Source organism: Gavialis gangeticus, unplaced genomic scaffold, assembly GCF_001723915.1.
Source record: "Gavialis gangeticus isolate Ggan-Ray unplaced genomic scaffold, GavGan_comp1, whole genome shotgun sequence".
Taxonomy (NCBI): domain Eukaryota; kingdom Metazoa; phylum Chordata; order Crocodylia; family Gavialidae; genus Gavialis; species Gavialis gangeticus.
Genome location: NW_017729024.1, coordinates 75861681 through 75875500, shown reverse-complemented (window position 1 = coordinate 75875500; position 13820 = coordinate 75861681). Strand labels below are relative to the sequence as shown.

General features: G+C 43.5%; 1 protein-coding gene across 1 annotated transcript in view; it reads right to left on the bottom strand.

Annotated features, from left to right (window-relative positions):
* The window catches only part of CAMK4 (calcium/calmodulin dependent protein kinase IV), a 259172-nt gene that overhangs the window by 38274 nt on the left and 207078 nt on the right, over positions 1-13820 (bottom strand). The window contains exon 8 of the mRNA XM_019518220.1: positions 11577-11652. Coding sequence (XP_019373765.1) covers positions 11577-11652 — 76 coding nt within the window. The remainder of the gene's footprint in view (positions 1-11576; positions 11653-13820) is intronic.

Here is a 13820-nt window from a genome sequence, read left to right as displayed (position 1 = left end):
CATCTGCAACTATATCATCCCATCCAAGGCTTTGTCTAGCTGGGTCTTAAATACCTCCAACAATGAAAATTCTGCAACCTCTCTGGGTAACCTCTTCCAGCGCTTTATTACTTTATTAGTGATAACATTTTTCCTCATATCTAACCTCACCTTCCCTTGCTGCAACTTGAGACCATTTTTTTGCTTACTCAAATTTAGCTTTTCTAGAGGTAATGGGTACATGCTAGAAAACTTAGCTCTCAATGATTCAGGAACATTTTCTTTGGGTACAGTGTTTTGAGCAGAGTATCCTATTTTCTATCTTTTTCTTCAAATTGCTTATGGAAATGGCACCCTTTCCAAAAGTTCCAAGAGCTTGTATGTGATTTTCAATGTCTTTGAAAACTCATGGCATCAGAAGAGGTCCTGGATGATTGGAAAAGGGCACACATAGTGTTCATATTTTAGAAAGAGAAAAAGGAGGACCCAGGGAACTACAGACCAGTCAGCCTCATCTCAGTCCCTGGAAAAATCATGGAGCAGATCCTCAAGGAATCCATTTCAAGGCACTTGGAGGAAAGGAAGGTGATGAGGAACAGTCAGCATGGATTCACCAGGGGCAAGTCATGCCTGACCAACCTGACTGCATTCTGTGATGAGATGACTGGCTTTGTGGATGCAGGGAGACCAGTGGATGTGGTGTACCTTGATTTAAGCAAGGCTTTTGATATGGTCTCCCACAACATTTTCGCAGGCAAGCTAAGGAAGTATGGGCTGGATGAATGGACTGTAAGGTGGATAGAAAACTGGCTGGCTTGTTGGGTTCAACAGGTAGTGAGTGATCAATGTCAGCATCAGGCGTCGAAGGTAGTAATCAATGGCTTGATGTCTAGTTGGCAGCCAGTATCAAGTGGAGTGCCCCTGGGGTTGGTCCTGAGGCTGGTTTTGTTCAATAGCTTCATCAACAACCTGAAGATGACGCAGAGTGCACTCTTAGCAAGTTTGCAGATGACACCAAGCTGGGGGGAGTAGTAGATACACTGGAAGGTAGGGCTAGGATTCAAAGTGACCTAGACAAATTGGAGGATTGAGCCAAAAGGAATTTCATGAGGTTCAACAAGGACAAGTGCAAAGTCCTGCACTTAGGACAGAACAACCCCATGCACCAATACAGGCTGGAGGCTGACTGGCTTGGCAGCAGATTTGCAGAAAAGGACCTGAGGGTTACAGTGGAAAATAAACTGAATATGAGCCAACAGTGTGCCCTTGTTGCCAAGAAGGCTAATGGCATACTGGGCTGCATTGGTAGAAGTGTTGCCAGCAGAACAAGGGAAATGATTATTCCCCTCTATTCAGCACTGGTGAGGCCACAGCTGGAGTACTGTGTTCAGTTTTGGGCCTCCCAGTACAGAAAGGATGTGGACAAATTGGAGAGAGTCCAGCAGAGGGCAACAAAAATGGTGAGGAGGAAGAGAGGTTGAGGGAACCGGACTTATTTAGTCTGGGGAAGAGAAGACTGAGCAGGGATTTAATAGTGCCTTCAACTACCTGAAGGGTGGTTCTGAAGAGGATGGAGCTACACTGTTCTCAGTGGTGGTGGATGACAGAATAAAGAGCAATGGTCTCAAGTTGCAGCAAGGGTTAAATATTAGGAAAGACTCTCTCATCAGGAAGGCAGTAAAGGACTGAACCAGGTTACTTAGAGAGGTGGTGGAATCTCCATCCTTGGAGGTTTATGACCCGGCTAGACAAAGTCTTGGCTGGGATGATCTAGCTGGGGATACTCCTGCTTTTAGCAGGGGTTGGACTAGATGACATCCTGAGGTCCCTTCCAACCCTAATTTTCTATGATTCTGTGATATTATAACTCAGTGCTGTTCTGCCTCCTTTTCTACCTTCTTTTCTGTCCTGATGTAACTCCCTCATCATAGACAAACACTTACAGCAAAGGAGTGCTATAAGTAAATGAACACTTACCCAGTTCTGGGTGCCATGCTTCAACAAGGACGTGCTAAAGCTCAAGAGGGTCCAGAGAAGGACCACTAGCATGATCAGGGACTTGCATGGCAAGCCATATGAGGAGAGGCTGAGGGGTCTTGGACTCTTCAGCCTAAACAAAAGAAGGCTGAGAGGGGACCTGATTGTGGCTTACTGCTATATCAGAGGCGTACATCAGGGGCTTGGTGAACAACTGTTCACCAGGGCACCCTGGGGGAAAACTAGAAACAACAGCCACAAACTCCTGGAAGACAGTTGCAGGCCAAACATTAGGAAAAACTTCTTCGCAACCAGAGTGTCCAGACTATGGAACAAGCTCCCCCCAGAGGTGGTGCAATCATCTACCCTACAGGTCTTCAAGAGAAGACTGGATGGTCACCTGGCTGGGGTTGTCTGACCCCAGATGTCTTTCCTGTTCATGCAGGGGGCTGGACCCAATGATCCTTTGGGGTCCCTTCCAGCCCTGTGATTCTATGATTCTATGAAAATCTTCAGTCTTGTTAACCAGAATTGAACTAATGGATGAGACAAGTCCATATTATTAATGCCACTAGGAACTGAGTGACAGAGCAAACTCACTTTTCACCAGAGGACATCAGGGCACTCAGATCCCTCCTCAAATATAGCCACTGTTTAGAATCCTTTTTGTTTTATTCTTTCTCTCATGACCACTGCTTAAAACACACTTTAGAAGACAAGCCCAGACTATGAGCATCAGCTCAGTATACAGCTGTTCAGGATATACAGCTATCTTCTCAATATACAGCTATCCCCTCTTCAGCTTCCCATCATGGGAGTCTTTCTTGTCCTTGAACAAAGCTCACGAAGTCTTAGAAACCTGCCAACATGCTGCTTATAACTGCAAATACAGTACATGAATTGCGGTAAAACTGAACCCTAATCACTGTGGTGCACTTGCAAGTATAAGCTAGGCCCCTGAGGCCCCATCTAACTGGTTAATCATGCCTTAGGTGGGTGTAATGTGTAATCATGTCTTAAGTGGTTACCCAGCCACATGTTCAATCAATGAATGGAATGATGAACAAAGGAATAAGCTACAAAGTTATTCCACAAAATATGTCAGGGGTCCCAGCTGTGGGTAGAGGTGCATGTGTGTGTGTGTGGGGGGAGGGGGAGTACCATGTGCACTTCTGGAAGCCTGGGAGCTCACAGGGATCCCTGCCGCAGTGTGCCTCACACACCCTGAGGGCTGGGAGACTGTGGCTATTGTGATGTTGCAGCCATGCTGCACTCCATGTCCTCCCATGGCTGGGAGATTGCAGCAGCTGTGATCTCCCAGCCATAGGGGGGCTTCATGCACCCATCAGCTTGGAGATCACAGCAACTGCAGTCTGCTTGCTGCAGAGATCCCTGGGGTGCCTCTGTGGCTGGGAGCCCAAGTCAGATGAGGGGCTTTTAGCTGTGGGGGCACTGCCAGCTGACCTGGGCTCCCAGCCAGGGGGCCTTGCTTCTTGCTGGTACAAGGGGAGCCTGGGATGGAGCTCTCCCTGCACTGTCAATAAGGCACAATGGGATGTAATGTGTGGTCTACACAATTGCACCTCTTGCCATGCACATGTGGCATTGCAGGAGGAACAAGTTTGTGGATTACACATGACATACCATTGCACCTTTACCTGCACTTGCAGAGGGGCCCTGAGCCACTGTATAAGCCAAGTCATGCATAATGTAGGGGAGCACTTCTCTATCTGAATATCAAAGGAAATCTCAAATGCAAACAGTAGATAAAAAAATACTGCTGCTCTCAGAAGACTAAGGAATTCATTTCAGTAAGGCCATTTGAAGCTCTCACAACAGCATAATTAAAGCAGAAATATGTTAATAGCATCTAGTTGTACAGCCAAAACAACTTTTCTTCAAATCACATCTCAGGCCTTTTAAAATTTAATTCCATCCTGAATGGAAAGAATTCATGCCTTAGGCATGGCATAGTGACATTGCTGCATTCAGAATTATATTTTATAATGATGCAAAATACAGCTGTCCTAGACGTAAACTGGAAAAAATATAATTGCAGATTGATGGCTGTGTGTAACCTGCTCCAAAAACCCAAATGCTACATTCCAAATCTGTCTGGCTCTGTTGTGGGTGGCTATAAATGATCCTTGCACACAGTCAGACTGATGTAGTGATAGATTTTAGTAAACTATTCTCTGTTTACTGCTACTAATAATTTCATAGCAATTCAGTGATGCAGCATCTTTAACAGCATGCAAACTGGAAAAGAATTTCATTGAAAGTGACTCTCATGCCACATCCATGATTTTACATTTGTTTCACCTCAACCATTTGGCTGAATTCAGAATTAAAGCAGCATAACTAAAGAGGTGATTTTAAATCAATTTAACTAAAAAAGTATAACACTTAATAAGTAAATGCTTAACTTGACTTAAACACAGCTTGTATTAATTTATTTTACATAAATTCCTTCCTACGTTAAGATAAATCAATACAAACCTGTTTATATCTGATTAGGAATAGCTGCATGTTAAATTGTACCAATTAAAATAAGTTGGTATAAACAATTCCTTTAAACCAGTGCTACTCTGACTATAGATCAGACACCTCCATTTTTTGAATTGCATGAGTGTTTCCAGTATGGGATGGTATTTCTGGCTGTTTCTTCATAGAAGGAATACTACATTTTCTTGCATACAACACAGACCTTTCCCCCACAAATCAGCCTCCCAAAACTGTGGTGTGCGCGCACCCAAGTCAGCAGAGAAGCTGATTTTCTTCCTGGAATAGAAACACCCTGCTTTGATTCCTGCTCCACAGCAGCTTTGGCATTAGTATTCAGGCAGCTGAAGGAGTCAGTTGGCTTAATGGCTCTTTTGTTCTTTAATCCACAGATTTAACAATCATTTCTCCTTTAAATAGACTTGCTGTTCCACTAACCAACCTAACCTTTTTTCAATCAATTTTGCTGTCTGTTAGCTACTCCTGATTTCTCTCCTCTGTTTTTCACAGCCATGGGGACCATCTTCAGTAGCAGCCAGGGTTTCAGCTTTAATTAAGAAGGAAAAGGAAGATGAGTGAGCTAAAGATTAGGGTCTGTCCCTGCTGTGAAACCATAACTCTGGAAAAACCTTTTTTACACTCTAGGTCATGCTGTATGCAAGAAAATCTGGTATAAGGGAACATTTGCTGGTGCAAATTGCCATCATTCCACTGACTAAATGGAGTTATGAAAATGTGTACCAGCTGAGGGTTTGCTCCCACATGACTTACTGCAGGAATAAAGATGCACAACAACATTTGTTCCAACGAACTGTACAGTGAGGCTCTAACTGGCTATAGTGTATAAAGGAAAATAAGGTTTGTGTAGGCAAGAGTCGAAATACAGATTAAATAAAAACTTCTACCAACATGTACAGAAATGGATCCAGGATTTCAAAAAGGAGGGGCAGAGGGGTGCAGTTGCAGTTAGCATTGCTGCTGGGGTGGCTGCACCCTATTCCCAGCCTCCACTCCTGTTCCCTCCCACCAGGGCAGGCAGACGGTGCTGCCGGAGCAGCAGCTGAGGACTTAAGTCCCAAGGAAGGTAAGTATTCTGTTCCTTCCTTCTCCATGCTCAGAGGCATGTCTGCTGCCTTTCTCTCCCTTCTCTGTCCTTTCCCTTCCCATTCCCACCATCTCCTGCCTCCTGCTGCCAGGTACTGTCCCAGGGGTGAGAGGAGCTCCTACCCATTTCAGATGGGTTGTGGGGAGGCTGCACTCACTGAGGCCTGTGGCAGCGGCTAGGGGGCATGCTCTCCCTCCATGCATCTGCTCCCAGGGCAGCAGAGAACATCTGGGAGGAGCAGGCAGCAAGAAGGAAAGTGTCTGTTCGCTGCTGCTGCAGTCCTGGACTGAGTACAACCTCCGGCAGCCCAGATGGAGTGGGCAGGAGGTCCCCTCACTCCCTGGCTGCTTTCCCAGTGGCAGGCAGGGGATGGGGGAATGGGAGAGGAGGGGAGAGGTGCCTTTGAGTATGGAGGGGAAGCAAGGGAGGGAATGCTTCCCTTGAGACTTACATCCCTGGCTGCTGGTTCCAGAGGCATGGTCAGAAAGGGGTCTGTGGCTGCATCACTGTACCCCCTCTGGATGGGCCCCTGAACACACAAATATTTTCAGCATTGTACTTAATGATCATACTAAATACTACCTCTTCAGAATATGTATTTTATATGCTATGCCCATTGTAGTTAGTACAGAGACAAGTAATAGCTAGTGGAATATAAGAAAGTAGGATTGTTCCCAAGTTTGTATATTTAATACAGTACACTGCAAATGACTTTCTAATTTTAATTCTTATCGCATCATAAAATTAAGCATATCAAACCTTACACATTGCTAAAAACTGTGAAGCATACAGCCACACTGAGGCTAAATGGAAGAGGTAAGAATAGGTCTTACTGTCACCTGCACCCAGGGGTCAGTCCTCTGGGGGGAGAGAACAGCAGGAGGAGGAGGATCTGTTTTGGCTGTGTTTCACCTGGAACTGTAGATTGGGGTACACTACATTCATCTGATATGGTACAGAAAGCTCAGTGGGTCCTGGATGCATGTGCTGAACAACTGGAATAGTTAGAACAGTGGTCTCCAACCTTTTTATGGTGAAGATCACTTTTTGGCATCCCAGGATCTACCGCACCCCCCCACACACACCTGCCCCACCCTGATCCACCCCTCTTCCCTCCCCTCCACCCCACCAACAAGCTGCCTGGTCTCTGATCCCAGTCACTCAGCACAGCGCAGGTGGCGGGGGTGGGGGGTTCAGCACAGCCACATGCGTCCTGCCACTCCGGATTGTGGACCCTCTGACAGACCGAGATCAAGTGCCAGAGATTGACTGGTTAGTGACCACTAATGTAGATAATGAGCAAGTTTATTACAAGTGCTACTCTGCATGTCTGAATGATGAGATTCTGCATTTTATAACTTGGGCTTGGCTAAACTTGAACATAAATTTGTACTGAAGTACAGTGTGCATATAAAATGTATTAATTAGTCCTGAGGACAAGCTTATGTTACAAATGTGTGCCAGCAAATCCTTGAGTGCATTTATATTCAAAACCTTTCTGCTGGCATAATTACTTCACCTATGTGAGTGGAGTAAAGCAGAAACTACTGCTTGGCTTCCCACTACAGGCATGCATGGGCACTTCAATGCCTTCATTTGGCTATTGTGGTCCAGCCAGCAGTTGGTGCCTTCCCAGGGTGCAACTCATGCACAGCTGTTGAGTGGAGCCACATGGAGCCGAAAGTACATGCTCATGCAGGAGCTCTAGTGCCTTGATGGTGACTGCTGTTGCTGCCAGCCATCCTGTCAAGAAAGGCAGGTAGATGCAGATGTAATCTAAATATCTCCATGGGTAGACAAGCCCTTGTCTAAATCTAAGTTTATATTCTAAGGATAATAAAACAGTGATATCCCTCTGCCAAAGTTCAAGTTTCTTCTCCAAACCTTTGGGATTTGGAGCAAGATAAGGATTAGTTTTGGAAGCCTCCAAAACAGCTGTCTTGCTTTTTGTTCAGTATTTTGATGAAGAACATGAGACCTGAGGTGGATGCAGCAAAGCAAATACTAGTCTATACAATAAAAGTGTGTCAAAATCTCTACACTATCGATGACAATGACCCTCCTGATTTACTGTATTGCTCTCTTATGTATGGAGTTTTACACAAGCTTTTGCTCCATCTGAAACTTATCTCTGCTATGTCTGCTTCTCTCCCAGAGACCCAAAGAAAGGTAATGTGATACCTGAAAGTTTGTCCCAGTCTCTCCCAGACATGCAGTTAGTCCAATAAAAGAGATCATCCACAGAAATGCTTGTCTTACAAAATTTTAAGCAACTAAATACATGATATAATGGAAACTGTTAGGCAGTCTCAACTATAGGTGTCACTGTTGCTTTGCTAGTAACGACCTGTTCAATTGGCTCTAAGCAGTGACAAGGTGGCAATTGGGAACAGTGTCACAGGCCTCCTGTGTGACCCTGAAACAATCACTTAAATCCCCCAAGGCCTCATTTTATCCTTCTGTAAAATGAGAATAAGAATACAAAGGGGGTGTCTTTGGACCAAAGAGGATAAGACTTGACAGTGTCCAATACAGGAACAGAAAGGGCAAACTCCAGTCTGGCCTTGAGATGAAAATACACACTTTGGAATAAGAGAATAACAGAAAAAAATCAGCATCCAAACAGTGGGCTTGAGAATACACTAATTGTACTGTACGTGCACAATTGCCTAGTTTCTTCTTCCATATACAAACTGCAAATTTGAAGCTCTCAGACAACTTATTAAACACTTTGGTTTTCCTATTCCAAATCTCCATGAGAAGTTTTCCATTAGTTCCCCTGCTGTCCATCTATCACTCTCTAATTTCTTATATTAAGGAAAGGCTGTAACTTAATTTCTAGAAAGGAGAAAACAGATGATTGATCTTGGTTATGTTTCATGTAAAAAAAAAAAAAGTTGTTATATTTTCTGAGCTTTTCTATAAAATCATTCATTTCCCTTTCCCAAAATACACTTCCCAAACAGAAGCAGGAATGATTTGAGGTTTAGAGAGTCCCCCACAGAGATGCCTGTCCCAAGGCTGATTTGAGTAACTTCATGTTTGGTTCTGTTCAAAAGCCAATGTTATGCTGTATTCACTTACATCACTTGTATCACTGTATGGATTATGTTACACTGTCTGTATGGGTCTTTACATTTTGGGACGTAGCTTACTCAAAGGCTATGGCTACATATCTAAGACTCAGTTGTATGTAAAAGGAACTGAGGCATACATGCCTAAAGAAAAGGGCCTATTGGCTGAGAACATTCCCATTCCCATTACCACTCCCTGGCCAGCAAGCAAAAAAGGCTACTGTTGGGATGGGCACCCAACAGTATTGCCTACCTATAATGGAAAATATCAGCCCCACAATAACAAAGGCATCTCAGGGAGCTGGGTCCTCAGCTAGGGGAGTTTCAGGAGCTCCAGGAAGGAAAGTATTTTCAAGAGACTTCTTAGACTTTTCACCAAAGTGAACAATGCTGGTGATGGGAGGAGCAACTTGGAGGTATTTTGGAGCTTTCTATGAGCTAGTGGTGGTCTTTGGATCATTTCAAGCGTCAGGGCTGGCAGACTCAGCAGGAAGGCTAAAAGCTGGAAACTCTAAGAAGACTCCCTGGAGGATGGTACTGTAGTCAGGAAAGAGGGTGAGATATTTTATCTGATTTTGCATATTCTATCTTCAAACTATATGACCAGTTTTTCTTCTACAATTCTTTTCTCCTATAGAATAAATCCTTTTGTTATCTTGTTATCTTGTTTGCCTATGGAAAAGCATGATCTCAGAGTGTGTGATGTTCCAGGCTAGCCCCTTCTACAGAGAAGGTACCTAGAATTTTTTCATGACTAAAGGGAAAATCACTGAGAGCTGGCAAAGAGTCCCCTGCTGTAGCTGTGCGATCTGGTGAAAGGGCAGTGGAGCTGAGGCTTGCAGGGGTAAGCTGTCCCAGAGCAAATCTTGGTCTGTTCCCTGAGACAAGCAGTGGGACATCAGAGGGAAACTTGGGGCTCCAGTGGCACCCTGCTAGCAAAGCTGTGATAATATGCATGTGTACCTTTTATCTTATTTCATTTTCCTTTCCAAGGATAAACTGAATGAGCATGTCCCATGAGCGTGCATGTGCAGGGGTTTGCATTTCCCATGGGACAAATAGCAGTGGCACATATTTCTGCTGCTGCTGTTTGTTCCTGGGTATGCCCCTGCATGCATAGCAAAGTGAACCAGGTGGGGCAGGAGAGGTTAGGGCCAGCACCTGTACTAGCCCCAGCACTCTCACCTCGGGTTCTGGAGGCCCCCCGGTGCAGTGGCAGTGCCAACCCGGCTGCTCAGAGCCTGGCTGGCAGCCAGAGTGTGGTTCTGGCTGGCCAGGCTCCTTTTCTGGTAGTATACACTGCTGCAGTGTGTGCTGCACTGCTTTTTTCAGTGGCAGGGTTTTTTTGACACTGGGATCTCTTGGTGTAAAAAACCCTGCTGTGCTGTAAATTAGCAGCATGGCAAACACTTGCACGTGTGACACATGCAGCTTGCAGCACCTCATACCGCTTTGAGGTGCCACAGACTGCAAGTCCACACTCATGGGGACACACCCAATAACTGCAGTCTGTAAATATAACACACAGCAAAACAGAAAAGGGAACCAAGCGTCAATGTGGCCAAAAAATGAATAGAGGTCATGTGTTCACCCAGGAAGGAAAAGGTCAGCAGAAAAGATGTAAAGTGTGTACAATAACCTTCCATTGTCAAAGGCTTACATGAGAAAAGTTCCATCTAGGCAGCACAAAAACAACTACATTCATCAGTAAAAACCAGACAATTCTTATGTAGGCAACTATGTAGCAGGGGGAGCCCTACGATGCAACCTGCCTAAATGTAGCCAGTAGAGTCCTACCTACTTGTGTCCTAAACTTAGCTTGGGAAGTCATAACCATACACATGGTCCAAATCCTTGCCCATTCTCTAACCCTACTCCTAGCTTTAGCTATGCAGAATGAGCCAGAGCTTTTACAAGGCTGCACAGGAATGTACAAAATGATGATGACAAAGTTCACATCCATGATATGATGGCATAACAGTAGTACTTATTAGTGGAAACTCATGGCATTGCCTCTTTTGTTTATAATGTACATGGTTCCTTCAACTCTTGGTTGTTCATATAATGCTGACAAATATTTTACATGGTCTTTGCCCCAAAGAGTTTATTATCTAAACAGGCAAAGCAGAATATGAAACACAAGGAAAAGTTTTGGTATCTATTTATTGTATTCAACAATGATTAAAAAAGAATCTCCCACGTGTTCAAATGTGGTGAGATTTCATTTTTATCAATTGGTTAATCCTTGCATGAAGTACCTTAAAAAGGCTACACAAGTAATTTAAAGTATCAACTTAAGTTTTACTGAAGAGGAAAAGTAATTTTACAAAACTCATGTCAAATTATTAAAATATATTAGTGAAAAATCAAAGTGAAAACATATCTCTTGGACTTTTGCAACCCAAATAATTACTAGAACAATGACATAAGCATGCTTATAAACCAGAGATGGGCAATCATTTTGGGCAGAGGGCCGCTTACTGAGTTTTGGCAAGCCATTGAGGGCTGCACGACAGGCAGCCCAGGGCAGATTAATATTAATTTTCTAAATTTTTTAGGGGCCCCGCAGGCCGGATAGAATGACCTGGCAGGCCGCATCCGGCCCCCAGGCCGCATTTTGCCCACCTCTGTTGTAAACAGAGTTGTTTATAAAATCAGTTTTATTGTTGACTGAGTGCAAAAAGCAAACATCATAAATAGCAAAAATAGGTGAGATTAAAAAAAAATAATTTTTACTAATTGAAAGTGTTGTAATTTAGTTGAGGAATATGTTACATGAGACAAAGTTTGACATTTTTTCAATGCTTCTTTATGTATAAAGAATTTAAAATACTATTAACATAAAACATTTAGAAAACAAATTGCAAATCTTTTCACTTTCTGTTAAGACAAGTCAAAACAAAATCTAGAGAACACTCATGATTACTGTCTAAACTTACAGGATGTAGGTGATTATCCCCAAAGACCACATGTCCACCTCTGGGCCATAGGCGCATCCTCGTAGTATTTCTGGTGCTACAGATAATAAAAACCTTGTCAATAAAACAAAAATTTTATGTAGTATTAAGTAATATTAATATAGGTCCAGCATTTCAAATGTGTCTTCTTAAAACAGTACAAAAAGGACCTGATTATAACTTGGTCAAAATTTCTATTCACTGATTAAAGACAGCAGGAATTATAAAGCCTGAATGAAGAGAGTGGGAATTAACTATAACTTAGAAAGACAAAGAGTCATCTTAACTTTGATCTCAAAGTTTTAGCTAAACAACCAAATCCATGAATGGGATAATTCACAATAACCTGAGTTGTATGAAGTGTGTGGTACTTGCATTTATATAAAAAGCTGAAGTCAGTGGGAATCCATAATTAAAACTAAACAATTTCCATTCCAAGCCCTAATTCTGGCCATGTCCAAGTCTTCTGTAGCTTTCAATAATCTTTTTGATTTAAATTTTCTTACATTTAGTCTCAGAGGGGAGGACCTTTTCTTTTCTTTTTGCATTTTGGCTGTGCATTAAAGACTGATGCTTAGCCTTTTGCAAGCTGCCAAAGTAATAACTCCAGAGTTAAGGCTTCCCTTGAGAAGATGCTGTTGCCCAATACAAGGAATCCAAACTTGCAAACAGAAAGCAAGAGCATTCCCATCAATCGCTATTGCCATAGTCGGACAGAGGGGAGAGGGAGTCTCAGACAAAACTCTTAAGCCTGAAACAGTGAAGATGAGATATTCATGACCAACAAATGAGTGAAGGTGAAGCCAGGCTGCTTTGTGGTTCTTACAAAATATCCACTTGTTGCCTGTGAGTAATGCAAGATCCATGCTGTGGTGTGCATCTTAAAAATGTGTATGCCAGCATGCACGATTTAAGCCATGAAAGTGCCTCCTCTAAAATACTTCTCTGCTTCCCACAGCTTTCAAATACAGTTTACAAGTTTCTGAGAAGAATGTCCACATACTGTACTTCTAAGAACACCTTAATAAAAAGACCCGTTCCCTACCAAACCTTCCATTTGTTCATAGGGAAATGCCCTAATATAAGCAAGTAGAGATTAAAAAAATCTCAGTGAAATAGAAGAACATAGCACTTGACAGTGAGTAGGGTGGAGACTCACCAATCTCTCTCCTTGACTTCATTAAACTGGCCTTCCTGACCTTCAGTCTGTCCTCTTTTGAATATGCACTGCTACGGACTTGTCCTTAATAACAGTCTATGGAGTACAATTTGGCTACTGAATGTCCAAGCCCCTTCAAAGAAATTCCCAGTCAGTGGATTTATCTAAACATGGAGACAGCAAAATCTCCTGAGGTCCATTCCAATGGTCCCGTTCTCCTTCCTCCTTTTGTCCTTATTCACAGATGTTAGGGCTGGAAGGGACCTTGAAGATCATCAAGTCCAGCCCCCTGCCCCAGGGGCAGGAAGTCAGCTAGGGTCAAAGGATCCCAGCAAGATAAGTGTCCAAACATTTCTTGAATGAGTCCAGAGTAGGTGCCTGAACCACTTCTGGAGGGAGTCTATTCCAGGCCTTGGGGGCTCAGACAGTAAAGAAATTTTTCCTTATGTCCAGCCTAAAACAGTTTTGGAGGAGTTATGACCGTTGGTCCTTGTTACACCTCGGGGAGCTCTGGTGAACAGACATTCTCCCAGATCCTGATGCACACCTCTTATGTACTTATAGGCTGCCACCAGGTCACCCCTGAGCCTGTGCTTTTCAAGGTTGAAGAGTCCCAGGGCTCTCAGCCTCTCTTTATAAGGCCTGTTCTCTTGTCCTTTGATCATGTACGTGGCTTTCTTCTGGACTCTTTCCAGCTCCTTGACATCCTTCTTGAATTGCGGAGCCCAGAAGTGGAGGCAGCTCTCCAGCTGCAGCCTCACCGAGGCTGAGTACAGTGGGAGGATGACATCCTGGGATTTGCTTGAGAAGCTTATGACACACATGGGATGCAAGTCCCTCCAGGACTGCCTCCCCACATCCACACTTCCTGCACAACCTGGCCCTATGTAGCACCAAAGACCTTGTGAAGACCTTCTGAACTTCCTTGTATTTAATTTAGTGTTTCACTAGTGTACTTCTAGAAATACCAGTTGTCTTCCAAAAAAAGTTAGAAAAAAGCTAAACTACAGATCTTTTATTATATTTATGAAATGCTGAGAGTCAATCTTTATATTTTATGTTTTTAA